A 24,720-nucleotide genomic window follows, 5' to 3' on the forward strand; every position below is an offset into this window, starting at 1 on the left:
ATAAAAACAAAAATAAACAAATGGAGGGCTTCCCTGATGGTGCGGTGGTTGAGAGTCCGCCTGCCGATGTAGGGGACGTGGGTTCGTGCCCCGGTCCAGGAAGATCCCACATGCCGTGGAGTGGCTGGGCCCATGAGCCATGGTTGCTGAGCCTGCGCATCCGGAGCCTGTGCTCCGCAATGGAAGAGGCCACAACAGTGAGAGGCCCGCGTACCACAAAAAAAAAATAAAAATAAAAATAAATAAACAAATGGAACCTAATGAAACTTAAAAGCTTTTGCAAAGCAAAGGAAACCATAAACAAGATGAAAAGACAACCCTCAGAATGGGAGAAAATATTTGCAAATCAAGCAAATGACAGAGGATTAATCTCCAAAATTTATAAGCAGCTCATGCAGCTCAACATCAAAAAAACAAACAACCCAATCCAAAAATGGGCAGAAGACCTAAATCGATTTCTCCAAAGAAGATATACAGATTGCCAACAAACACATGAAAGGATGCTCAACATCACTAATCATTAGAGAAATGCAAATCAAACCTACAATGAGGTATCACTTCACACCAGCCAGAATGGCCATCATCAAACAATCTACAAACAATAAATGCTGGAGAGGGTGTGGAGAAAAGTGAACCCTCTTGCACTGTTGGTGAGAATGTAAATTGATACAGCCACTATGGAGAACAGTATGGAGGTTCCTTAAAAAAACTAAAAATAGAACTACCATACAACCCAGTAATCCCATTACTGGGCATATACCCTGAGAAAACCATAATTCAAAAACAGTCATGTACCACAATGTTCACTGCAGGTCTATTTACAATAACCAGGACATGGAAGCAACCTAAGTGTCCATCGACAGATGAATGGACAAAGAAGATGTGGCACATATATACAATGGAATGTTACTCAGACATAAAAAGAAACGAAATTGAGTTATTTGTAGTGAGGTAGATGGACCTAGAGTCTGTCATAAAGAGGGAAGTAAGTCAGAAAGAGAAAAACAAATACCGTATGCTAAGACATATATATATGGAATCAAAAAAAAAAATGGTTCTGAAGAACCTAGGGGCAGGACAGGAATAAAGATGCAGACGTAGAGAATGGACTTGAGGACACGGGGAGGGGGAAAGGTAAGCTGGGACGAAGTGAGAGAGTGGCATGGGCATATATACACTACCAAATGTAAAATAGATAGCTAGTAGGAAGCAGCCGCATAGCCCAGGGAGATCAGCTGGGTGCTTTGTGACGACCTAGAGGGGTGGGATAGGGAGGGTGGGAGGGAGACGCAACAGGGAAGAGATATGGGGATATAGGTATATGTATAGCTGATTCACTTTGTTATAAAGCAGAAACCAACACACCATTGTAAAGCATTTATACTCCAAAAAAGATGTTTAAAATAAATAAATAAATAAAAATAAAGCCATTCTCTCCACAGAGCCCGTCTTGCCGACACAACAGGTAGGGGAGAAACTGCGGGCACATTGAAAAGTGGCCGTTCCCACAGATCCTGCACCTCATCTGCATTCCTCTCTCCTCGCAGCTGAACCTGAGCCTGGCAGTTAAGCAGGCACATTCTCCGATGCCCCAAACTTCATCCCCTGTAACAACAGGAAACCCTTTAGCTGCCAGGGACGCCCTCTGCTCCTGGCTTCCGGCTGAGCCCTCGGCAAACAGTAGGTGCTTAGCAGATGGCAACCTTGATGGGGACACGCAAAGGCCCGCCCTTCATGTTCCTGGCCTGTCTGGTTTCCTACGTCTTTTCTCAGATGCTTGTTGCTGTCGCCAGCCCTGTGGGGAACGCTCTGAAGCTTGGTCTGCGGAGAAGTCAGGGAGGTAAAGCGACTTGTCCCCAGATTCGATTATTTGAGGCTCTGCCCACAAAGTAAAGCTAATCATATTCATAGAGTCATTGCACATTTGCATAATTCCGGCTGGCACGCAATGCCCTTGCACTGTGCATGTGTGTATAAACGGCTGCATCTGAGTGTGTCCCGGGGATGAGCCCGGGCAGGCCTTGGGGTCTGGTCCCCGCCATGACCCTGTCCCCTGAGCCACGTCACTGTCCACTCAGTGTTTGCACCTGGGAGGTGGGGCTGCAGGGCCCTCTGCACGAAGGTGCCTTGTGGACGGAGCAGGAGCAGGCCCAGTGGGAGCATAGCCGGCTGGGGGCGGGGCATCGGGGAGGCCCCTGGGGCAGGGAGCTCGTCCTGCTGGCCCATGGCCTTGGCCAAACCTCCTCCTTCCTGGGCCTCAGCTTCCCCTCTTTCCAAACGGAGTCATAGAACATACCTTGCTGGAACTTTCTCACGGAAGCTGGGAGAGTGTGGCCAGGCCTGGTCTTCCAGGCAGGCAATGGAGTCCTGCTCTTCCCCTTCTCTTTCTTTTCCCCATCCATTCAAGCCCCTATTCTCCCTGGAGAACCCCTCTCTGCCTCTGTTGGCTCAAGGAGGGTTTCCAGAGAGATAGAGGGGTCTCCACCAGGGAAAAGGGTCCCAATGACCCTCGGGAGACTCTCATACCTGAGATGAGAAAGGCATCCCCGGGGCAGCCTGCGTCTGAGTCAGTGAGTGGTCCCAATGTCCCTCGGGAGACTCTCATACCTGAGATGAGAAAGGCATCCCCGGGGCAGCCTGCGTCTGAGTCAGTGAGTGGTCCCAATGAGGACAGGTCAGAGAAGAGATAAAACTCATGGAGAGCTTCCTGAAGGAGGCGGCCTCTCAGCTTGAAATGGGAAAGAACAGGGCAGGCACACGATCACAGTCCAAGAGTCTCACATGGAGTTCAAATGGTCTCCAAAACTTCAGCTGGCACATTTAAAGCGTCTTTGCCAAGACTAACTGCCCAGGGACCTTTATGTGTTTCTGTGAAGAAACCATCCTTCCTCCAAGGGTCCCATCTGGCAGCTCAGTCCACAGAGGTCTGCCCCATGGGGTCTCCCAGACCCATACGTACAACCCAGGTCTAGTGTTCATATTGGGGAAAATTCACATGGGGGATAATTGTCTGATGACCGCCAGATTTGGACCAGCCTGGAGCCCAGTGGCTCATGTAAACAAAATGGATTTGTTTAGAGATGAGAGATGCTGGACAGCCCGAGCCCCTGGCATCGACCTGGCCTGAACTGGGTATTAAATGGATGAATAATTTATCACCTGCCCCGGACGGAGGCCGCTGCCCGAGCCCCCCGCACGCAGGCAGGATAGGAGTCCGGAATCAGAGAGCATCTTTAAGCCAGGAGCCTGAAATCCAATTTCCACCCTGTTCTGGGGACTAAAAGCTTTCTGTAAACAGCCACACCAAATTCACAGATCCAATTATCTACTGCCTGAGCCACTTGCCAAGAGCAAGGGAAGAAGCCAGACTTTGCGTGTCCACGGCCTCAGGCTCTGGGAAGCAGGAGCTGGACCACCACCCAGAGGGGGGAACCAGCCCTGCACGGCCCCCTGCAGCCGCCTGGCCTGGCGAGCATGGGGAAGATCCAAACCCCAAGCCCCCATGCCATCCTCTCTTCCAGACACACGCCCACCCGGTGCCCAAGGTGCCCCCCAAGCCGTACCTTGGCACTCCTGGCTGCCCTCAATCGTCCCCTCCTTCTTTAAAGACAAAGGCTCAGGTTTCCCAGCCCTGGAGCATTCTCTGCTGGGCTACTCCCTGCCACTCTCTCAAGCACCCCCTTCCTCCCTCCTCCCCCCACCTCTGTCTCCTCCTCCCTCTTTCCTCCCTTGGGTCAGAACTTGAGGCTCCCTCCCACCCCCGAGGGCTTGCCCACACCCCCAGCCCCCGGCACCCCTGCTTGGTGCCAGACTCCTTGGAGGACACTGGGCACCAAGACATACCAATAGGGCCCCTGTCCAGCAGGGGTTTAGGGCAGACACAGTGGAGACAGAGTAGTAAGGGTCCAGGGGCCTGGTGTCTTCTGGGGGCGGGATGGTTGAGGCGGTGGCAGGTGGAAGGACCCACTTGAGCTGCACAGTGAAGGATGAGTGAGGTCACAGGGTGAGGGACAGCGCTCCAGGTGGAGGGAGCAGCAAGTGCAAAGGCACTGAGGCACCACCCCTGAGTCCGGTGTTCTCAGACACCACTCCCTCCTTGCCTGGCTTCCAGGACCCCTCTCTCCCTCCCTCCCTCCACTTCCTACCCCTGCCCTCGGCAGACATCACTAGTCGATTACGATCACGTTCCCCCACAGACCCCAGATGCAGCCTCAGATTCCTGGGCGTGGAATTGGAAACCTACTGAACAACCCGGCCTAACTCCTCTTCCATCACAGCGGCCCGTGACATTACTGTTATTATTTTTACTCTTGGCCACGCCGCACGGCACGTGGGATCTTAGTTCCCCGACCAGGGATCAAAGGTGCGCCCCCTGCATTGGAAGCGTGGACTCAACCACTGGACCACAAGGGAAGTCCCCGTGACATTATTTTTAAACTGATTGTACAGCCATGAAAAGTCAGGGACAAAGGGAACGGTTTTCTCTGGATCTTCTCACCCTGCAGAGGTGGCGCTGGCCCCGCTGGTCTCAGAAGAGGGGTTGATCTGACACTGCTTCTCTGTAACCCAAAGAAACAAAGAATTCATCCAAATACAGGGAAAGGAGAGGGATGAGGAGGGCGGGAGGCAGGAATGGAGAGCACCGCGGGATGCCTGTGGACGCAGATGCCAGACACTTGGGGACAATCCGAAAAATTGGGAGAGCACACATTCGCCGGCAGGGGGCAGTTGGGTCTACTGCGCTGGGAAGTTAGTGAGGTCCCCCTCACGGTCGGGCTCCGTTTGGGCGATGCAAACACTCTGCAGTTGGTTGGCAGAGGACGGAAGTGTTTGTTTTGGTCATTTTGAGAAAAGAGAAACTTAAAATGCTGCCTGCATCTTACCTCTGGATACATAACCTAAGGAAACGCTTCATTTATATGAACGTATCAAAAGGCATGTCTGCACCCACATGCACGCCCACCGGGACACCACGCACACGCACGTGAGAGGCCCGCATGCCTGCACAGGTTCTCCAACACACGTGTGCACGTGCATTCAGGCCTCATCTGAGCTGAAACCCACAGCTACCATCCTGTATGTCCTGTAACAGTCTCATTTCCTGTTGAAATTGGAGAGGCGGGATGTCTGAGAAAGAGCCGCCCCCCAAAACCACCATCGAGGCCTGACCCCGGCTGGATGAAGGCAGGATCAGGTGCTCTTCAGAAAGGCTTGTTCTGAGACCTTGAGGTCAAGAGGGGCCGGCGACTCGGCTGTGGTGGACAGCCCAGCCGCCCTGCTGCCCCCTCACACCTATTTTTGGGGGGCTTCTCCTTTCATCCTAGTTAATTGGTCCACATGTTTGGGGTCCCCTCCGTGCACAGGCAGCTCCTGTAAAGGACGATGGGAAGTTCCGGGGTCTGGGACCCCTCCCTCGGTGACCATGAGCAAGCACGTCCCATCTCCCGGCCTCAGTGTCCACACTGGTCAACAGTGCTGGCCTCACAGGCTCGTGTGGTCACGGACGTACGGACCCTCCAGGTCGCCGTCTGGCTGAGCCCCGAGATGCGGCGCCTGTGCTGCCCTGTCTGCCGCAGGGACCCAGCTGCCGGGACCCCCGCTGCCCGCCATGCCTGAAGCTCACACAGGTGCGCGGGCAGCCCACCCCTTCCTCGCATTAACCTCGCACGCCTGGCGGCCACCTTCTCCCTGACATGCCACACGCGTCTGCCCGCGTCCCACTGCTGAGCCTGCCCTCCGCGAGACCCCTCCACACTGCCCTCAGACCCACGACTGACCCGTCGGCAAAGCCCTGCGCTGTCCCCCTACATCGCTGTTAGAACCGGGGACTGGACACGAGGGTCGTGAGAAGAAGGGGACACACCGCGTGCTGGGGCAGCAGCTGCTGGGGGTGGGGGTGACCAAGAGCTCCGTCTAGGGCCTATCTCATCGGGGGGCCATCTTGACACCCAGGAGGGGTGCCCAGAAGGCGGGGGCAGGGAGGGTGCGGGGCCCCCAGTGTAGGGAGGCTCTCAGAGGGGTAGGACCCACCACGGGAGAGCCAGCATTGGGGGCAGGGGGCTGCGTCAGACACCACTGGGGAGGGCCGGAGCCCAGCCTGCGAGGAGCGCAGGGTCAGTGCTGCGCTGTCTCCGCCGCCTCCCTGCTCCCAGGACGGACCCAGCCTGTCCGGCCCAGCACGTCCACCACGGGCGTGTCTGCCACAGAGGCTGCAGGGTGCTGAATGGCCTGTCCTCTGGGACTCCCCAGACGTCCTTCCCGGGAGACCCAGCAGCCTGCAGACTTGGGCTTTCCAGAGACGTTCACACATTTTGCAAAACTCAGGCCAAACGGCACCATTTCTAGGAAGGCTCAGCAGAACCCCCTGACCAACCTCCGGCCCCCCGGGCCTCCACGGTGGCTGTGCGGTCCAGGGGTAGGCCCCACAGGCCTAGAGATGGGTGGTTTTGGCCACAGCGGGGCTGCCCGCCACCAGCTCTGGCACCTGTTGGTGTGTCTGCTTCCTGTGGCCTCCGAGAGCTCCCTGGCGCGGCGGGGCCACGGTGACCCGAGTGCCAGCAGGGGAGCCGAGCAAGAAGCAGAGTGGAGCCGAGGGCATCGGGCCCGGTCCCTCCCAGCGCCTGGGTCTCGGGGGCCCAGCCCCGCCCACCGACCCTTGGGGGCAGGGAGGGGGCTGAGGATTCTCCAAAGCCTCGAGGCCATAGCACAGCCTGCTTGGATCCGCCCTCAGCAGGCCTGGCCCTCGGGAAGCCCAAGTGGGTCTCCTCTCGACCCCTTGCCCCTGCCGAAGCCCGGAGTGGGGCCCGGTGCACGGGGGGCTTCCCAGCACTTCCAGACTTGACCCCCAGCCCTGAGCCGGAGCCCAGACCAAACTTTGAAGTTGTGCTAGAAATCTCAGAGGTCAGCTGTTCTCATGTTTCCAGAATGTATTGATTCTGCCTGGGCTGGAAAGGCAACAAAAAGGCTTTTATTGTTCACTTCTGAGCTGCATCAGGGGAGCTGAGAGTGCGGTGCTGCGCCCCCGGGCCCATCCCAGGGGCTGCAGACCAACATGGGGCCAGCGCTGCCCCGAGGGGCCGCCTGCCCCAGGCTCTCCCTCCTCCTCCCAACACGCTGTCCCGTGAGGCCTGTGTCCCCACGTGCCTGCTCCCCGCTGTGTCCATGAGCCGAAGACAGGCCCCCCCAGGCTTTACCCAGCGGGGCTGCGCACGCTCTCTGCCCATCTCCTGCCTGCGCAAGTGCACAGCAAGCCAGACAGAACCCGGCTTGCCTCTCCGTGCTCCCTTGGGCCGCATCTCCCTGCAGTGAGGGGGGCTCAGGACACCCCAGGCCCCTGGGAAGAGGTAGAAATGAGGGAAGGGGGCAGAGGGAGGGCAGGCAGGGGGCTCAGCCGGAGGCCGGCACATCTCTAACCACAGGCCCCGAAGTGTCCCCCAGTCACTCATTCATTCGCTCACTCACTCATTCTTTCACATGTTTACCTGGTCTATCCCCGGCCGCACGGAACTCCCATCCGCCTCCAGCCCTAGGCTGGCCCTGTGCACCCTGAGAACCATCTGACCAGGGCAGCCCTCTTCGAGCCTCTGGTCCATCAGGTCAGTTGCTCGGGCCCCGTCCTTCCAGGAGCCGGGCAGGGAGGTGCCAAGTTGCTGCACCAGAGCAATATATGCTCCTCGTGTTTGTTTAATGGGGCCTTTTCTCATTAAACTCAGAGCTGGGTGGTCCTTACAGGGCGCAGGATGTGCACGCTCAGTGGGCCCAGCCCTCTGTGCTGCCGTGGATGTGCGTGGTGTTGAGGGAGGTTCCCACCCCCGTGTCTGTGTCCCAGCTGGAGCAGGACCTGCCTCCTGATTCCTACTCTTCTGTAAAGCAGGGACTTTGGTCCCGCTCTCGTGCAGGGTTCCCCCGGGTCCCTGAGATCCTGATTCCTTTGAGCCACCGCATCTGAAGCACTGATCCCAATCTGGGTGTCGTGCTGGTGGTTCCAGAGCCAGCCTGCCCAGTGCGTGTCTCCTGCCCGCAGTCTTTGCTCAAGCCACCCATCAGCTGCTCCCTCCCCTCCATCAGCGATTCCCTCAATCCCACACATGGAATGCCCCTTCCCATGTGCTTCTCGGAGGACCAGAAGTGACCCAGCACTCCTGAGAAATGACCAGAATTGACAAGTGGGCCGTGGAATGGTGCCCACAGTGGGCAAGTCAGAGCCCAGCAGCCCGGGCCCCTGAGTGGGTGCTGCTCACTCACTGCTGAGGGCCAGACCCCTCCCCGAAAGCAGTTGCCTTGAGCTCATGTGTCCCAGCCCTGGCGCAGGTCCTGGCACATCATAGGAGCTCAGCAAACGCTTGTTGGATCCGTGAAGAGAAGGAGGGGAGCCCGTCGTCTTGACCCTTGCCGTTCCCTCTCCTTTAGTCTCAGCGATGGGCTGTGCCAGGATGGAGTGAGCACCCGGTCATTAGAGGTATGCAAGAGCACCTGGAAACCTTCTGGTGGGGACATTGCAAGAACAGCTGTGACATATGGATCAGCACAAATTTTGGCTTCTTGGAACTCTCCTCCTTGGCTCAAAACAATAACAACAAAACCTTAGCCTTGCTTAGACTAGTCAGAATCATAAAGACAGAAGTTATCAGGTGGTTGCCAGGGATGGCGGGCAGGGGAGTCAGAGTTGGAGGGGGGCAGAGTTTCAGTTTTACAAGATGAAGAGTTCTGGGGACGGATGGTGGTGATGGCCACACAACGATGTGAATGCACTTAATGCCACTGAACTATCACTTAAAAATGATGAGGACAGGACATCCCTGGTGGTCCAGTGGTTAAGACTTCGCCTTCCAATGCAGGGGGTGTGGGTTCAATCCCTGGTCGGGGAGCTAAGATCCCATACTCCTCGCAGCCAAAAAACCAACACATAAAAAAAAAAAAAAAAACCCAGAAGCAATATTGTAACACCTTTAATAAAGACTTTAAAAATGGTCCGTGTCAAAAAAAAATCTTTAAAAAGAATGCTGAAGATGGTAAAGTTTATGTTATGTGTATTTTACCACACTTAACAAAAATAGTTGAAAAAGTGCTCTGCTGGGCGCACAGGGTTCCAGGGAGCATGGATGCTCCACATGGGGGGCAGCAGGGCATCGACTCTGGCGCCTTCTCAGAGTTTAAATGAAAGATGTTCATTACGGACGAACACGAACCGTTGGGCAGTGGTTGTGGCCCCACCAGGATGCTGCTGCTCAGAGCCGCGCATCGTCCGGGGACCTGGGGTTAGCAGCCCAGCGGGGGCTCATTCAGGGTGGTCTGGATTTTCCCAGACTGGGGACTGGGGACTGGGGACAGAGTGGGCCTCCGACAGGCTTTGTGGCTGGAAGCCCAGCCTCCAGCAGCTTCAGTCCCGTCCCAGGGCCAAGCAAAGCCTCGGCCCCCGTGCGGAGAGAGATCAGAGTGGGGCTGAGGTGCGGGCCCAGTCCTGGGGAGGGGTCACTCCAGGAGGGGCCTCAGGGGGGGTCTTGGGCAGAGGACAGCTCTGCCACCAGGGACCCACCAGTGTGGTCTAAGGAAGGACTTTCTCCAGGTAAAGACGCAAAGTGGACCAGAGGCTGGTTTACCTTTCATCACAGCAGAAACAGCTCAATACTCCCAGGGGCACAGATGCCTGCCCTTGAGGGGTGCACCAGCTGGGGGAGAAGGAAGGGAGCTCTCTGCAGGACAAGGACATCTAAGGCCCAGCCAGCGACCAGCCTACTGCTGCCCAGAGGCCAGAGGGTCTTCAGGGAGAAAGTGGCAAAGCAGGGGCCCTCGTGGGGCTGCCTTACATCCACACACTGCCCGTTGCCCTCCCGGCCAGAACACCTGACTTTTTTGGGCAAAATTATCTCCATTCCCACCTTGAGTCCAGGTGGTCAAGTGGAGCTGATCCCCTTCCGGGCTTCTGGGCTAGGCATGGGACCTGATCCTCCCTGCTGAGCTGGGAGGACATCCCGTCACCCAGGGGGGCTCTCAGGAGAAGGCAGGCAAGCAGAGAGGGAGATGAGAAGGGACAGACCTGGTGACATCCACACCTGATGCGGGTACACCCCTCCGCTCGAGCTTTCTCTTCTTAAGCTGATGTGAATGGGTTTCACTCTGGCTGCTGGCGGGGGCGGGGGCTGTTTTGTCTGGTAGTGTCCTCGGATCCCCCCACCAGTCACCCTCCAATGCTCTTCCCTCCCCCAGCCTGATGCACAGCAGAGGCCTGAGAAAACGTTTGCTGAGCCGTGGCTCACACTGAAATGTGTTTCCCAGCTGGCGGTCGGCCACGTGTTCACCGGGCCCCAGTGCAGGCCCAGAGCACCGGAACTATGTGTCCCCAGAAGGAACTGTGTCCCCAGCTCTTCATCCCTTTGCTCTGAGACACCCCATTGCTGAGGCCCCAACTCTGAGCCGCAGGTGGCGTGCGACTCAGGGATGCAGATCTGTGGGACAGAAATTCCTGCGGCCTCCGCCTGGGGCCCCCCAAAGCCAGTAGCTCCGCTGGGAGCTGGGAGACTGAGGGAGCCAGGGGAAGGGGCGTCTCCTGCTTCTCGAGTAGATCATCCGGAGCGGCAGGGCTCCTGGTGCACCTCACACAGGAGCACGGGCCCTGGGATCGGGGTTCAAACCCCAGCTTCAGAGTCGAGCAGCCCAGGGTGGGCCCCTCATTTGCTCAAGTCTCAGCCTCCCTGGCACCTGGGGGAGTTGTTGGTCTCTGTGCCACAGGCAGGTGGTAGGTGCTGAAGAAACACCCTAGTTGGAGAGCTTCATTCGGAGAGGTGAAGGAAGGTACCAACGTCACACAGCGGGGAGGTGACAGCCAGGACTTGAGCCCCATCCCTGAGGACAGGCCATCCCATGCTCCAGGCTCCTGGCATCTGCCTGAAGCCCAGCTGGGTGGGGACCTGGCAAGAGTCTAGCCTTTACGGATAGTGGCAGCTGCCAGGGGTCATGTGCTGCAACGCTGCCCTGGCACTCCAGGAGCAGAAAGGGCCCCATCTTCTAGCCAGCTCTCCTGGCCTCGCCGGTTGCTGATGGGATATAAGAGCCTGGCTCCTGCTGGAGCCTCGAGGACAAGCTGGTAGTTTTCCATCATTATAACAAATGATAAACTCCGCAGGAGGCCAAGTAGGGCTGAAGGATCCCTCCTCCTCGGCTCTGACCAACCTGGCTTGGGGCACCTTTCCAGAACCCTCGGGAGCCTGCCTCTTCCACCATCTCTAAGCCCTGGGGCCCGGCCAGCCAGCCACCTCCACTAAGTGCTTATCGAGCCTCTGAGAATGACCCTGGCCCTGGGCGTGGCACTGGTAAGTTTCCAAAGACTACCTGGTGGAATTCCCACTCTCGCTGCTGGATCCACGTCTGTCTCTCCTTTTACAGATGGAGAACCTACCTTGGAGAAGTGAGCCGGTGCTCAAGGGGCGTCTGGGAACTCGCTGTGCTTTCTGCTCAATCACGTTATGAACCTAAAACTGCTCTAGAATATAAAGTCTATTTTAAAAAATCGTGTGAATGGAACCCTAGAGTCTGGCCTTTTGAGTCTGCCTTCCTTCTCTTACATAAGGCGTTAGAGAGCCACCTTGTTTTGCACACGTCCGGAGCTTGTCCCTTTGTACTGCTGAATAGTTTTCCACTGCTTGGATGCATCACAGTTTATTTATCCACTTACCAGCGGATGGATTTTGGAATAGTTTCTGGTTTGGGGCTATTATGAATAAAGTTGCTATAAACATTTTTTTTAACCTCCTGGGGGTCACAGAGGTGGTGGCTGCAGAGCACAGCTCCACACACAATGGGCCTCTTTGGCTTGGTGGCCATTTCCGAGGCCCGCCGGTTTCCTACCAGCCCAGGAATGTGAACATGGGATTTCCCGGCCCTGCCTCGATCAGGCTGCGAGTCCTTGGGGGGTTGCCTGAAGCGCTCCAAGGACTCCACCCATTCAGGGTTGGTGTGCAGACTGAGAGCAACCGCCCTGGGAGCCTGACCTCCCCTGAGGGCAGGCCAAGCCCCGGGCACTCTTCCAGTGCTTTCTGGGACCCCCATGGGACGGGGGTAAACAGTCCTTGGGCTACAGGAGGGGAAACCAAGGCAGGAGAGCATGGGAACTTGCCCACGTCACATGCCACGTATGCAGTCCAGAAATGGACTCAGGAGCTGTGTCTCCTCGAATTCATTTGTTGAAGCCCGAGCCCCCAGAACCTCAGAATGTGACTATATGTGGAGAGAAGGCCTTTACAGAGCTAATGAAGGGAAAATGAGGGCTTTAGGGTGAGCCTTGATGCAATTTGACTGGTGCCCTTATAAGAAGAGGAGATTAGGACACAAAGGGGTGACCACGTGAGGACACAGGGAGAAGACAGCCATCTACACGCCAAGGAGAGAGGCCTCGGGAGGAATCCATCATGCGGACACCTTTATCCCAGACTCCCAGCCTCCAGGACTGTGAGGAAATACATTTCTTCTGTTTAAACCCCCGTCTGGGGTGCCGAGTTATGGCAGCCCCAGGACACTGATACAGGCCCAACCCCAGAGCACGTGCTCCAGCTGTTCCATCTACAAGTAGGACTGTGTCCCAAACAGACATGCCAGGAGGAGGCTGCTCACCCTCAGCTGGTCCCCTAGCCCCACCGCTCACCCCAGTGTCAGGTCACCGGCACACCGCACAACACACTTTGTAATGTTATATTTGCTTGAGTGGTTCTGTGGCCACTGACGGTCCTCCCAAAGACTACAAACTCCATGGCGGCAGGGGTGGTATCTTTATTTTGCTAACCTGGTTCCAGGTGGGCTGTGGGCTCTCAGCAGATGCTTTTTTTTTTTTTTTTTTTTGCGGTATGCGGGCTTCTCACTGTTGTGGCCTCTCCCGTTGCAGAGCACAGGCTCCGGACGCGCAGGCTCAGCGGCCATGGCTCACGGGCCCAGCCGCTCTGCGGCATGTGGGATCTTCCCGGACTGGGGCACGAACCCACGTCCCCTGCACCGGCAGGAGGACTCTCAACCACTGCGCCACCAGGGAAGCCCACAGCAGATGTTTTTTAAAGGAATGATGATCAGTGTGCATTGTTTTTGCCATCATGGCAATCATCGTTACAGGAGGGCATTGAGTTCTTATAGGATCTCACTGGCGTTTCCCCCACATGCCCACGTGCAGCTGGAGTTGCATAAATGCTTCTTGAATGAGTGAAATGGGCGACTGGATGGACCCACAAATGAATGAATGAATGAATGAATGAATGCCCCTCCACCCCCAGTGACCTCAGCCAGAGCTCCAGAGGCAGAGTGACTGCAGGTGCCTCACAGATCTGGGTCATTTGAGACAAAGTCCTGCTGGAATTAGCGTCAGATCTGGATTTTCTGCCACCTTCAGAGAAAAGCCCTGTTATGCTCCTGCCGTGTGGCCAGCATGTCCCACTGGGCCTGAGCTTGGAGGGCCCCAAAGGGCCCAGCTGGGGGGTCAATGCTCTGTGGTCGCCGTCTTAACTGTCTTTGAAGTTGCATTTGTGTGAGGTCCTCTGGGATGACGGGGGCTCCGTGCCTGTGTGTGCCCCCCTCCCTCCGTCTCCCCAGGATGGGTTCCTGCTGCCCACTGCCCTCTCCCACCCTGTCACCCTCAACCCCTGGAGGGGCTCTGGGTGAGGACAGTGGGAGGGCGGTGGCTGGTGGGTGTCCTGCAGCATCTCAGGGCAGGCAGGGAGAGGTCACCCTGTCCCGGCTGGCAAAGGTGCCTTGGTGAGGGCCCCTGCCCGCCCCCATAAGGGTACTGAGCATACCAAGCTTTGAGGTCATAATTCCTTAAGGGGTGGCCTCCCCATCCCCCAGTTGGGACCCCACATTGGCTTCTTACGCCAAGCCCACGAAGTATGTAATTGGCGCTGCCTCCAGTAAATCCATCTCTGACACCCAGGGGACCCCATCTCTGATGCCCAGGGGAACCCACCTGTGACACCCAGATGACCCCCGCTCAGGGCTTCCTCAGGCCTCCCGGCCCCCTGTCCACCCCGGCTTCTCAGCTACCTGGCATTGAGCCCACTGACAGGCAAGCCAGCTCCTCCCCAGGGTCCCGACCCCTGGTGTCCCGCAGGCTGCACTCCCTGGTGGCTTAGTGGGGGATAGCCCAGTGAGCTGTCTTCCTACCTCCCAGGCCTGCTCTGGCCACAGCATGGGCACAAAAACAGGTTTAAAGAAAACAGGGGAGGGGGGAAAGACATATATGCAAGGTTGGCTGGAGTTCTTGTGATTCCCAGATTTCCTTGGAATTTTATCCTAAGGTCTAGGGTTGAAAGTTCAGGGTGGAAGTTTCCCCCTTCCTGAAATGGAAAACTCGAAAAGGTCAGGGCAGTGCTTATAAGGACTGGATTGTCTTGGGAAAGTAGTGAGCTCTCCATCAGTGGAGGTATGTAGGAGGGAGGGGATGAGCAACCCCAGGGTGAGGAGACCATCTGGGGGCAGGGAGGTGGGACCTATGGGTGTCCTCCATCCCGAAGCCTGTGCTGTTCCACCCACGTCTTCCTGCTGTGGCCTCATGGCCCCAAACACAAAGGGGACAGAGTGAGGTCAGGCAGGTTGTCCCTCCAAGCCCCCGCTGTCCTCCCCTCTGTGGCTTTGTGATTATTTAGGGAGCCAACAGGGGAGCTGGGAGAAGGACGACCCCATGGCCTGGACTCTGCCCCTGAGTGGACGAGTGGCCTTAGACCAGTGCTTGATCCTCTCCGAGCCTCAGTTTCCCCATCAGTAAAATGAGTCTAGGTGGTCTCTGAGTGCTTTGAGCTCCAATTGCCCACAAGCCCTGGAGGAGGTCAGTGGCCCGGCCTGAACACCCCCTTCTGTCCTGCGAAAGGGCCAGAGCCCCTGCCATCCAAGGACCTCTCCCCGCCACTGATGGGCTAGTCCCAACACTGGAGAGGAGGGCCCGTGAACCTGCCACCCCCAACCCCGTGCCCAGGACTTCGGAAGCCACTCACCTCCTCCGATGGCCAGCCCCCAGAACCCAGTGGGAAAAGCTTGTGGGGCTAAAGCCGGGCAAGATCTGCCCAAGGGAAATGCCCGGCCGAGCAGGCTCTCGACCCCTGCGCGGTTCAGTTGTCACCGGGGTCTCCAGGTCCTCACTGGCTCTCCACAGAAGGGGGGACACTGTGGGTTGTGCCCACTTTCCAGAGGAGGAAACTGAGGCTCAGGGATCACACAGCTCAGTTGGGTCCCAAGCCCAACGGGGGTCTCAGGAAGCCTGGCATCACACTGCACGCCCAGCCTTAGCCACCCGGGGACTCCTACCCCGCTCCAGGCACGGGACCAGACTCCAGGCATGTTTGCAGTGACCCAGGGCCGTGATGGGCAAATCCCACCCCGGCTGCGAGGGCCTGGACTCGAGGCTGCTGGGCCCTGTCGATTACAGAGCAATGCCCAAAGTGAGAGAATCACTCCATTGTTTTGCTGCTACTTGAATCCTTGCGGAAAGGAACAACAACAATCCAAGTTTGAATAACAGTTTCATTTGAACCAATTAAAAGAGGACTGATTTTGCTTTCAATTCGATTTGCGATGGCTGCACACTCTAGGAAACGGGTAACTGAATTATTTTTCACCACAAACATTTTGGCATTTTATATCCTGGGTGGGGTGATCTTGAAAAGCGGGTTCATTATTCAGAATCATTTCTAAGCCGACAGAGTAAAAACAAAGCCAGCCCCTTATTCACATCATGAAGGGATAGGGACGTGGTGGTTTTTATGTAGTAGCTGAGGTTTCAGAGAGTGGATTACATCAAAAATAAGGAAGCGACACCAGAGATGTGTAATTCCTGGGCCCTGTCAGGTCTTATCGGTGTAACATTTAACCTAAGGGTTGTTCCCAGTGGAAAAGGATGGAAAAATAACTCAAAGGCCGATTCTGTGCACAGAACACCAAAGCCTTGGTTTTCTCTTCTGTGAAATGAGGCTAATTAACATCTACTTGGAGGGCTTGGGGGGGCTTCAACAAGGTGGGGGGAGTAACGCGAACAGCCCAGCGTCTGGCTTCAAGGCAGCGTCTCATCACGGCATACCCTCTCCAGAGCTCAGTTTTCTAGTCTGTAAAATGGGACCATCCACGTCCACCTGGCAGAATCCTGAAAAGCAAACACTCAGAGCCCCAGCCCAAAGCTGGCAAGCAGAAGGCACATAGCAAACACTGGCTGCCAGGTTCACAATCGTTCTCTGTAACGACTCCCCTCTCTGGGCCCCTCTGTAAAATGGGGGGGGGCTACTGAACCAGAACACCCGTCGGGTAACTTCTACCCAGAGCTCTCCAAGGAGCCCAGCCCCACCCCCAAAGGCTGCATGAAGATTCTTCTGTTTTCAAAGCTGCTGCACAGTCAGTTAAGAGCTAATTGAATGGGGGGAAAAACCCGCCCACCAATATTTGAACAGACGGCTGCAGCAGTCGGGCCTGCACATGCAGCGGAAGGTCCCCCGCAGCCCCAAAGCCCAGCCTGTGAGCTGGGGCCCGAGCTGCCGCCAGTTCTCCTGCCTTTGCTGCTCGAAATTTCTCCCCAACGGCCCGAGAGCGGACGTAGGGTGTCCACTTCAGCACCCCCTGCACGGCCTGGGACACAGTGTCCTGGCATGGTGGACATGCCCTGGGCGGCTCTCCAGTTTGGCGTCCAGGGATGATCCTTGGGGGCTTCGTCGTGGGAGAGGAAGGACAGCCCTGCATCCCCGAGGGAGGCCTGCTTGGCCGTTCCCCTGGCCAGAATGACACACTGTCCCCGCGTTCAGAGTCTCTCTGCCCCCATGCCACCCCCAACCCATGCCGAGCTCCCTGCGCTAAGGGGAGGGGCCGTGCCCAGCCAGGCTTGAGGACCTGCAGCTGGGGAGGGTGGGGTGTTGGAGGAAGCTCCCAAAGGTTTTCTGGGGATGAAGCCTGATCTGAGTCTCACAGGGCCTATGAGAAGAGCTCAGGAAAAGATGTGAAAGGCACTCCTGGCAAAAGCAGAGAATAAACAAAGCGGGGGCCTGGGATGGGTGAGCGCCAGCCTGAAAGCCGGTAGAGCATGGGCTTGATTGGATGGGGGACTTGTACCAGGTCGGCTTTGTGGTCCCGAAGGCTCACTCTGCCACTGGGGTGAGAAGGCCACAGTCCCGGACCCCAGGCAGGCCCCTCCCCCATGACTGCCCTGACCCTCAGCCCTTGCAGCTCTGAGCCAGGGCCGGGTCCAGGGAGGCGCAGGCTCGGGGTTGGTGGGATGAATAGGAAGTGGCCTTGTCTGGTGCATCTGGTGATGGAGGCTGGATCCAGGGGGCTGGGAACTGGCCATTCCCCCACCCCCAACAGGGACTATGGTGTGAATGCCCCCCTAGGGTTCTGCGTGGTCCCCAAAGTCCCCACCCTTACAGGCACCCCCCCCCAAGCACAGTGGCCTGCAGGATGGCACCCGGCACAGGCAGTCTTACAGGTGGTCTTCCGGAGGCTGGCCCACTGGTCCCTGCTTCTCCTATCAACCTGGCAGCAGACAGCAGGTGTACATCCTGTTTCCTTCCTCTCTGTCACTGCCAGGCAGCTCAGGGCACATTTTGTGCTCAGCCAGGAGAGCAGATGCCCTTAAACGGGGCTTTCTGGGCCAGCGCTCCCTCTCCGCCCTACATGGCAATCCCTTATCCTGACATAACGATCCCATTGTGCCCAAGGCTTTTACTGGGAGCAGCCATAAATCCTTCTGGCAGGAAGAAATGCATTTGGTCCCCAGGGCTTTCCTTTGGCTTGCGGTTAGCAGTTGACCCTGCTCCCTGGGCAGATTTCAGAGGCACTGTGCCCCGCCTGGAGGTCACGGACCCTCTCACATGCGTGCCCCCACCCAGCCAGGAGAGGATGTACACCCTGTTTCCAGGTGGTGGGAGATGGGGTGGGGGTCATACAGAGGGCAGACCTAGGGTGCCTGCCGGGTCCCTCTCAGGCAAACTGGATGTTTCTACCATCCAAACCCCTAACCCTCACCCTCAACCTAGCTGCATTTGATGATCTCAACAGTCCAGCTGGTCAAATGGGAGGCTGACCTGCTGTTTGGTGTGCGGGGCGGGGCGCATGCTGAGGTCCCCTGGCCGTGCTCGTGGCAGACCCAGAGCAGGGACTCGGGTCCCCGGTGAGGGTCTCGCAATTCTCCTCTACTCCCCAGCCCCAATGAGCAGGGCTTCTACTAACGCAGAACTCGCACCCCCCTGCCTGGCAGGGTGCAGGGCATCTTCAGCCGGGCTGCCTTCTGCCTCCCCCTTGCGTGAGGAGGGCTGTGGGGGGCTGCAGGGGACTGGAGGCCGGGGTTCGGCTCAGCAAAGCACCGCAGCTGCCCAACCAGACTCAAGATGGGCCTGCAGGCGCCAAGTGTTTTGATCTGAGGCTGCGCTGGAATATCTGAGCCCTGCCGACGGATGCGATATAAAAATATAGCCGGCTGCCAGCACAGCCGGGAAGGACCGCTTCCTCGCCAGCAAGTGCCTCGGCAACGAGTTTTCTCCCATCCCTCAGCCCCCACCCCCAGAGCTGGGGGCAGGATTCAAAGACTGGTGCTGCCCTTCTAAAGTGTTAACAATTCTATTCTGCCTGCTCCAAGTGTTTTTCTTTTTTCTTTTTTGAATTCCATACTGAGCTGTAACAGAATATTTGGATTATTCTTTTCCCCCTTTTCTACAAACTCAGCAACTGAATTTAAAAAATACAGGAATTAGGGCCTCCCTGGTGGCGCAAGTGGTTGAGAGTCCGCCTGCCGATGCAGGGGATACGGGTTCGTGCCCCGGTCTGGGAGGATCCCATATGCCGCGGAGCGGCTGGGCCCGTGAGCCATGGCCGCTGAGCCTGCGCGTCCGGGGCCTGCGCGTCCGGAGCCTGTGCTCCACAACGGGGGAGGCCACAACAGTGAGAGGCCCGCATACCGCAAAAAAAAAAAAAAAAAAAAAAAAATACAGGAATTAATTTATAAGAATGTATACCTACACGTGTCTGTGGAAGCTACATCAGCGGTGGGCTCCGGCCAGCCGGGGGCAGCGCTGACCCCCTGCTTGGGGCCCTGCCCTCCTTAATCTCATCATGGGTGTTTTTTTTATTTTGCTGGAAATCTCCCGAGAGCCAAGGGGAAGCCTGAGGCAGAAAGGCGGCTGTGTACAACGCTTCTCCATCAGCGGGGTCCAGAGATCGCCGGTGCTCATAGGACTGGAGGCGGGGTGCTCGGGGCACAGCTCTCCTGACCTGGGCGTTTCTGGGCTCGTGGCTGGCTCTGCCCCTTCACGCCTGTGAGTCCTGGCCCAGGTGGTCAGCTCTGGGCCTCCGTTTCCTCAGCCACAGACGGGGGTTGACAGTGATGGCACCGTGGAGGAGACACGAAGACGCGCCTAAGAGAGGAGAGCCCTGCGCAAGGGACGGTGCGCAGTGGACGGACCCGCTGGACGAGGATGGGCAGAGGTCCGGGCCTCTCCTCTGCACCCCAGAGAAATCCCCCTGCACGACGGCTCCCGGACCGCGCCGGGAGCAGTCAGCGCCCACGGGCACCCTCGGGGGCGTCAGCGCCCCCGCTTCGTCGATGGAGCCAGAGACTCAGAGCAAGGCTACTGGCCCATTTCCCACAGGCGGGGTGAGAAGCCAGGTTCTGTCTCTGTTTATCCAGCTGAAAAGACAGTCTCTCCAGGCAGCAATTACGATGAAGTGGTGAACATCTGTTGGCTGAATGCACCGGGCGTCTGCAGTCCCAGCCACAGCCCTGGAAGGTGCAATTCTCGGGATTAGGAAAGGGAAAGGAGGTTTGCTGACATTCTTCCGTGGGCTGTGTTCCAGGCTATGTGATCCTGCTGGAGTCCCGGGGTTCATCCCCCAAGAGCCGGGGGGAGGGTATGGCATTACCCCATTGCACCAGGGAGGCAATACCAGTGTTACCCAGGCTCTCTCTGCAGGAAATTTCCCCCTTTGCTCACCCCCATTCAGCTGGCAAGTTGGATCACAGACTACAGGCCAGGCAGGGCCTGCGGTTTCAGCCCCTGCCCCACTTCACCGGAAGGGTGCCGAGGCCCCAAGAGGGCAGGGGTTTATCTGAGCTAGCTCAGTAATCCTGCAACAGAGCCGGGCCTATGACACGGACACCGTGTCCCGGGCCCTGCCCATTGGTGGGAGGTCAGGGATGTTCCCATTGGCCTTGGCCGGCCGTCTCCTCCACTGCTTTCCCCACCATTGCCCGAGTCTTCCCAGTTGGGGTGTCCTGAGGACACATAACTTGGGGTGATAAGGCCAGGCAGCTGCAAGGGAGGACTTCTCCAAGGGACAGCCCTGACAAGTCAGACCAGGAGAGGGGCCTGCTGATTCAGGGCACGGGGGCTTGAAATGCAGGACCCAGGGCTGACCTCTCCTCGAGAGAGAGACCCATGGCCACCCCAGGCCAAAGACAGGTGGGTGGTGATCCAGGAGAGAGCTGGGCTGGCAGGCAGGGGTTACATACAGGAAGGCCAAGAGGGGCACAGAGAGGGACAGGAGGGTTGGACGGTCACAGCAGGGATCCCTGGCATAAGCCCTTCCAGCCCACTAAGCTTGTGTATGTATGTGTGTGTCTCAGGGGTCCTGTTCCTACCCCTCCCCCCAGCTATCCTAGGAGCTTCTGGGCTCTGTGATGAGGACTGGAAGAGCCAGGGAGGGACCCTCTCTGATACTTGACCCTCCCTCCTTCTCTCCTCAAGCCTTAGTGCGGGGTGAGCATGGACTCCCTGGGGGTGGTGAGGGCTGAGCAAGGGGGCAAGGCTGGGCTGCACTGGGGGAAGCCTAGACTCAGATCGGGGGCGGGGGGGTTATGAAGGGAGGACAGCCCTCCAGCATCTAAATTTGGAGTTAATTTAGAGCCTTTTGATTTCCTTGTTCTCTCGGCCAGTTACAGCACAAGACTTCTGAGTATATATTTTGTAAGTCTGTAAAACAGTCACCCTTAAGCAAAGACCCCCTCCTCATGCAAGAGGGGAGGATGGAATCTGGCGACCTCGAGTGCCCTCCTGCCACCTTTGGCGGGAGGTCGGGCAGGGTGAGGGTCTGAAGGACTGACTGTTGCACCCACCACTTAGATTACAAAGGTTTATTTAGAAAAGAGTTTGGTTGTTTTGGCTGTCAGTCATTTTTGGCAAACATTTAAATACTTTCAGTAACCAAAGATGGTCAGTGCCCTCCTTCCTCCCCCAGAAAAGCCACCCCGCGAGGTCTTGGGAAGTCAGCCCTTGCTCAAAGGGGGATGGGGTGGTGGCCTGTGGTGGGGGCAGGACAGGCTCCTTCCTCACCAACTTGGGAGGATGCGTGTGCTACCTCACGGACACACCTTGGCGCGGCCCCCGGAGTGGGACCCGGGCCTGCAGCCCCAGAAGCAGCCCCTTGCTGAGACGGGAAGGCAGAGGGGTCTCCCCTCTCTCCTTCCCCCTCCCCGGGGGCCCTGCAGTCTCTCAGCCCTCCCTCCGGCCGAGCGGCACCCTCCCCTGCGCCCTGAAGGCCTATCCATCCCTGGGTCCCTGGGAAAGTTGCTCCCACTTTCTCCTGGGAGGCCACGCCTGCCCGCCCCCTCCGCTGGGAGCTGTCCAGGGTCTCTGCGCCGGGTAGGGTGCGCGGGTCACTGCCTGAAGCCCTTTCTCCTCCGTCGGAAGAGGATGTGCTTGAAAGAGCGCCGGAAGTCCTGATTGAAGACGGTGTAGATGACCGGGTTGAGCGAGCTGTTGCAGTAGCCGATCCAGAAGAAGAACTTGAAGAGCGGGCCGGGCACCTGGCAGGCTTCGCGGCAGATGCCATACAGGCTGTAGCTGAAGAAGAAAGGGAACCAGCAGAGCACAAACACGCCCATGACCACCGCCAGCACGAAGGTGAAGCGCTTCTCGCGCGCCTGGGCCACCTTGCGGCGGCACACGCTGCTGCGCGCCCGGCGCCGGCGCGACAGGAAGAACTCGACGGAACGCGAGCTGGCGCGCGACAGGCGCCAGCTAGGGGCCGGGGACCTCGCAGCGGCCATCGCGCCCGGCTCGGCCGTCCCCGTCCCGGGCCCCGCCCCCTCGCCGTCCGCGGCCCCCTCGCCGCTCGCGCGCCTCCGCCCGCCCCGCCGCAGCGCGCCTCGGCGCCGCCTCCTCTCGGACGCCACGCTGCTGTCCTCCGGCTCCACATCGGCGCGCGGGCGGCGCGAGGTCGCGCAGTGCCCGTTTTCTCCCGCGCCAAGCCCGTTCTCCGTGGTCGGGGACGCGCCGTCGGGGCCCGCGGGCTCGCGCTTCTCGCTAAGCGTGCGCGTGCGCAGCTTGGCCACACGGTAGATGCGCGCGTAGACCAGGCCCATGATGAGGCAGGGCGCGAAGAAGGAGCCGATGCAGGAGGACAAGATGTACCAGGTCTCGTCATTGAGGCCACACTGCGGGTAGGCGGCGCCGTCGGGCTGGCGGTAGAGGGAGACGAGCGGCGGGAAGGAGATGACGGCCGAGATGAGCCACACGGCTACGATGGTGGCCTTGACGCGGCGCGGTGTGCGCTTCAGGTTGTACTCGACAGCCTGCGTCACGGACCAGTAGCGGTCCAGGCTGATGGCGCACAGGTGCACAATGGACGAGGTGCAGAAGAGCACGTCGAGCGCCAGGTACACGCCGCACCACACCTGCCCGAAGTACCAGTAGGCCATGAGCTCATTGGCCAGCGAGAAGGGCATGACCAGCGTGGCCACCAGGATGTCAGCCGAGGCCAGTGACACCAGGAAGAGGTTCTGCGGCGCACGCAGCGCGCGGCTGGTCAGCACAGCGATCACCACCAGCACGTTGCCCACCACGGTGAAGACGATGAGGAAGCCCACCACGGCCGCTAGCCCCGCCACGGCGCCCGCCGAGTACTGGCCCGGGGGCGGCCCCCAGGCAGCCCCCGAGGCGTTGGCGGCCCCGCCGCTGCCCCCCTCGCCGACGCCGCTCACGTTGGGGCCCGCCGCCGCCGCCAGCGCCGCCGCCAGCGCCGGGGACGCCATGGTCCTCCCGCAAGCTACGCGGTCCAGCCTGGAGCCGGGGCGCAGCTGCGCCAGCTCGGGCGCCCCCCAGTCCGGGTCGGCGCCCGCATCGCCGCCTGCTCCTCGGGCGCGCCCGCCGGGGACCGCGGCACCCCGCAGCCGGCCCTCGGCCGTGGCGGCTCAGCGGGCGAGCGGCGCGCCCGAGAGCGTGGCTGCCGGGCTCCCCGCCGCTGCCGCACGCGTAAGTGCAGAGCAGGAGGCGCCCGTAGAGAGCGGCGACGCGGCGGCGGCGGCGGCGGCGGCGGTGGGGGGGAAGGGACAGGTCCCGGGGTACTCGCGCGGCCCCGCCCTTGGCCCCGCTCACGGGGAGCGCCCCGGCCGCGAGCCCACGGCGACTCGGCGCCCGAACGGGCGTGCCCGGGCGGCCCGGCGGCCCCAGCGCGCGGCCGGGGCGCAGGCTGCAGACGCCGGCAGCGGCGGCCCGGGCGCTCCGCCTCCCATCCGGCCGGCTAGGGCTCGGCGCGCCGGGGCGCGGGCCGCCGCTCCTTGGGGCCCCCGCGCCCGCGCGCCGCCTCCGGCTCCAACTTTACTTTCTCGGGCAGGGCGCCGGCGCCGCCGTGCGTCCTCCTCCGACTCCTCCTCCCGCTGCTCCCGGCGCGGGCGCCCCCCGCGGTCCGCGCTCGGCCGTGCGGGCGCCGCCTCGCCTGCCTCGGCTCGCCAGAGCTGCGCCGCCGCCGTGCGCTCGGCGCGAGTGTCGCCGCTCGGGCTCGGCTTCCAACTTGGGTAGAGTTGCGCAGCGGGGCGGGGCGCGGACGGGCGGGGGCGGCCTGGCGGGCAGGCCAGCGCCGCCGGCCCGGGGGGAGCGGGCCCGGGAGCCGGAGCCCGCGGCCGCCTCGGCGAACCTGCCCGCGCGGCGCCGGGGAGGAGCCCCGGGCGGTGGCGTGGGGCGCGCGCGCTTGGCGAGGGCGCCCCCTCCAGGGCCGTCCGCAGCCTGCGCGACTGGATCGAGTGCCAGCTGGCCTGGGCGGTGAGTTCCAGAAGCCTGCTCTTTCTAAGACGCGAGCCTCCTCACCTCCCCCGGACACACGAACACGCGGGCGCGCACACTCGCGTGCCGGACGGGCGGCTCGGGGTCCGCGGCCTGATTGGAGAGCCAGCCACTCGCAGCCTGGCGGAGAACGCGTCGCTGCTTGGGTGCGCAGCGGGGCTGCCGAGGGCGGGTCCGGCTCCGGCTCCCATCTCTGGTGGATGCTCCGGTGCAGAACCACCACCCCACCCCCGGCCTCAGTTCCAAGCGCTGCTGGAGGGTGAATCATGACGGCAGTGCCTGTGGATGCCCTGGGCAGGCTCCCAGGCTCTGCACCCATGTTGACAATTATTGAAGTTTAATTCTTATGCTCTGTGGCCCTGCTTTTAAAGGCTGGGGGAAGTTCAGCATCACGGCCTCTGACAAACGCCCCAAACTGAATTGCCGGATGAGGGGCGGTTTGGCGTGGGAGCCTCATTCCTGCTTAGGGGCAAGCTATTGGGGTAACGCCTGCTTACCCCTGTCCCACGTCCCAGTGCATTCGTTCCGTGGACGTGCACTGTTGCTCCCAACCGTGTCAGGTGCTGGTCCCCGCCTCCAGACACCCTGAGTTCTGTGGGAGACAGACCCTGGGGAGGAGGTTGGAGTTCCTAGGCCTGGCATTTCTCAGTAAGACCAGCCGGAGGACCTTTCCTCCCAGCAAAGCAGAACCGTACCCAGGCTGGCCCGCAGCTCTCCCTGCATC

General features: G+C 59.3%; 1 protein-coding gene across 1 annotated transcript; it reads right to left on the reverse strand.

Moving 5' to 3' along the window:
• Window positions 1–21,592: 21,592 nt before the first annotated feature.
• On the reverse strand, window positions 21,593–22,969 carry ADRA2C (adrenoceptor alpha 2C). Its single transcript, XM_060089375.1, has one exon. The coding sequence runs from the start codon at window positions 22,967–22,969 to the stop codon at window positions 21,593–21,595; it is 1,377 nt and encodes a 458-aa protein (XP_059945358.1).
• Between the last annotated feature and the right edge of the window lie 1,751 nt (window positions 22,970–24,720).

Source organism: Mesoplodon densirostris, chromosome 1 (assembly GCF_025265405.1).
Source record: "Mesoplodon densirostris isolate mMesDen1 chromosome 1, mMesDen1 primary haplotype, whole genome shotgun sequence".
Classification (NCBI taxonomy): Eukaryota; Metazoa; Chordata; class Mammalia; order Artiodactyla; family Ziphiidae; genus Mesoplodon; species Mesoplodon densirostris.

What these genes read in the sequence shown, in the direction of transcription:
- ADRA2C (XM_060089375.1), bottom strand. Translation starts at nt 22,969, where the DNA reads ATGGCGTCCCCGGCGCTGGCGGCGGCGCTGGCGGCGGCGGCGGGCCCC.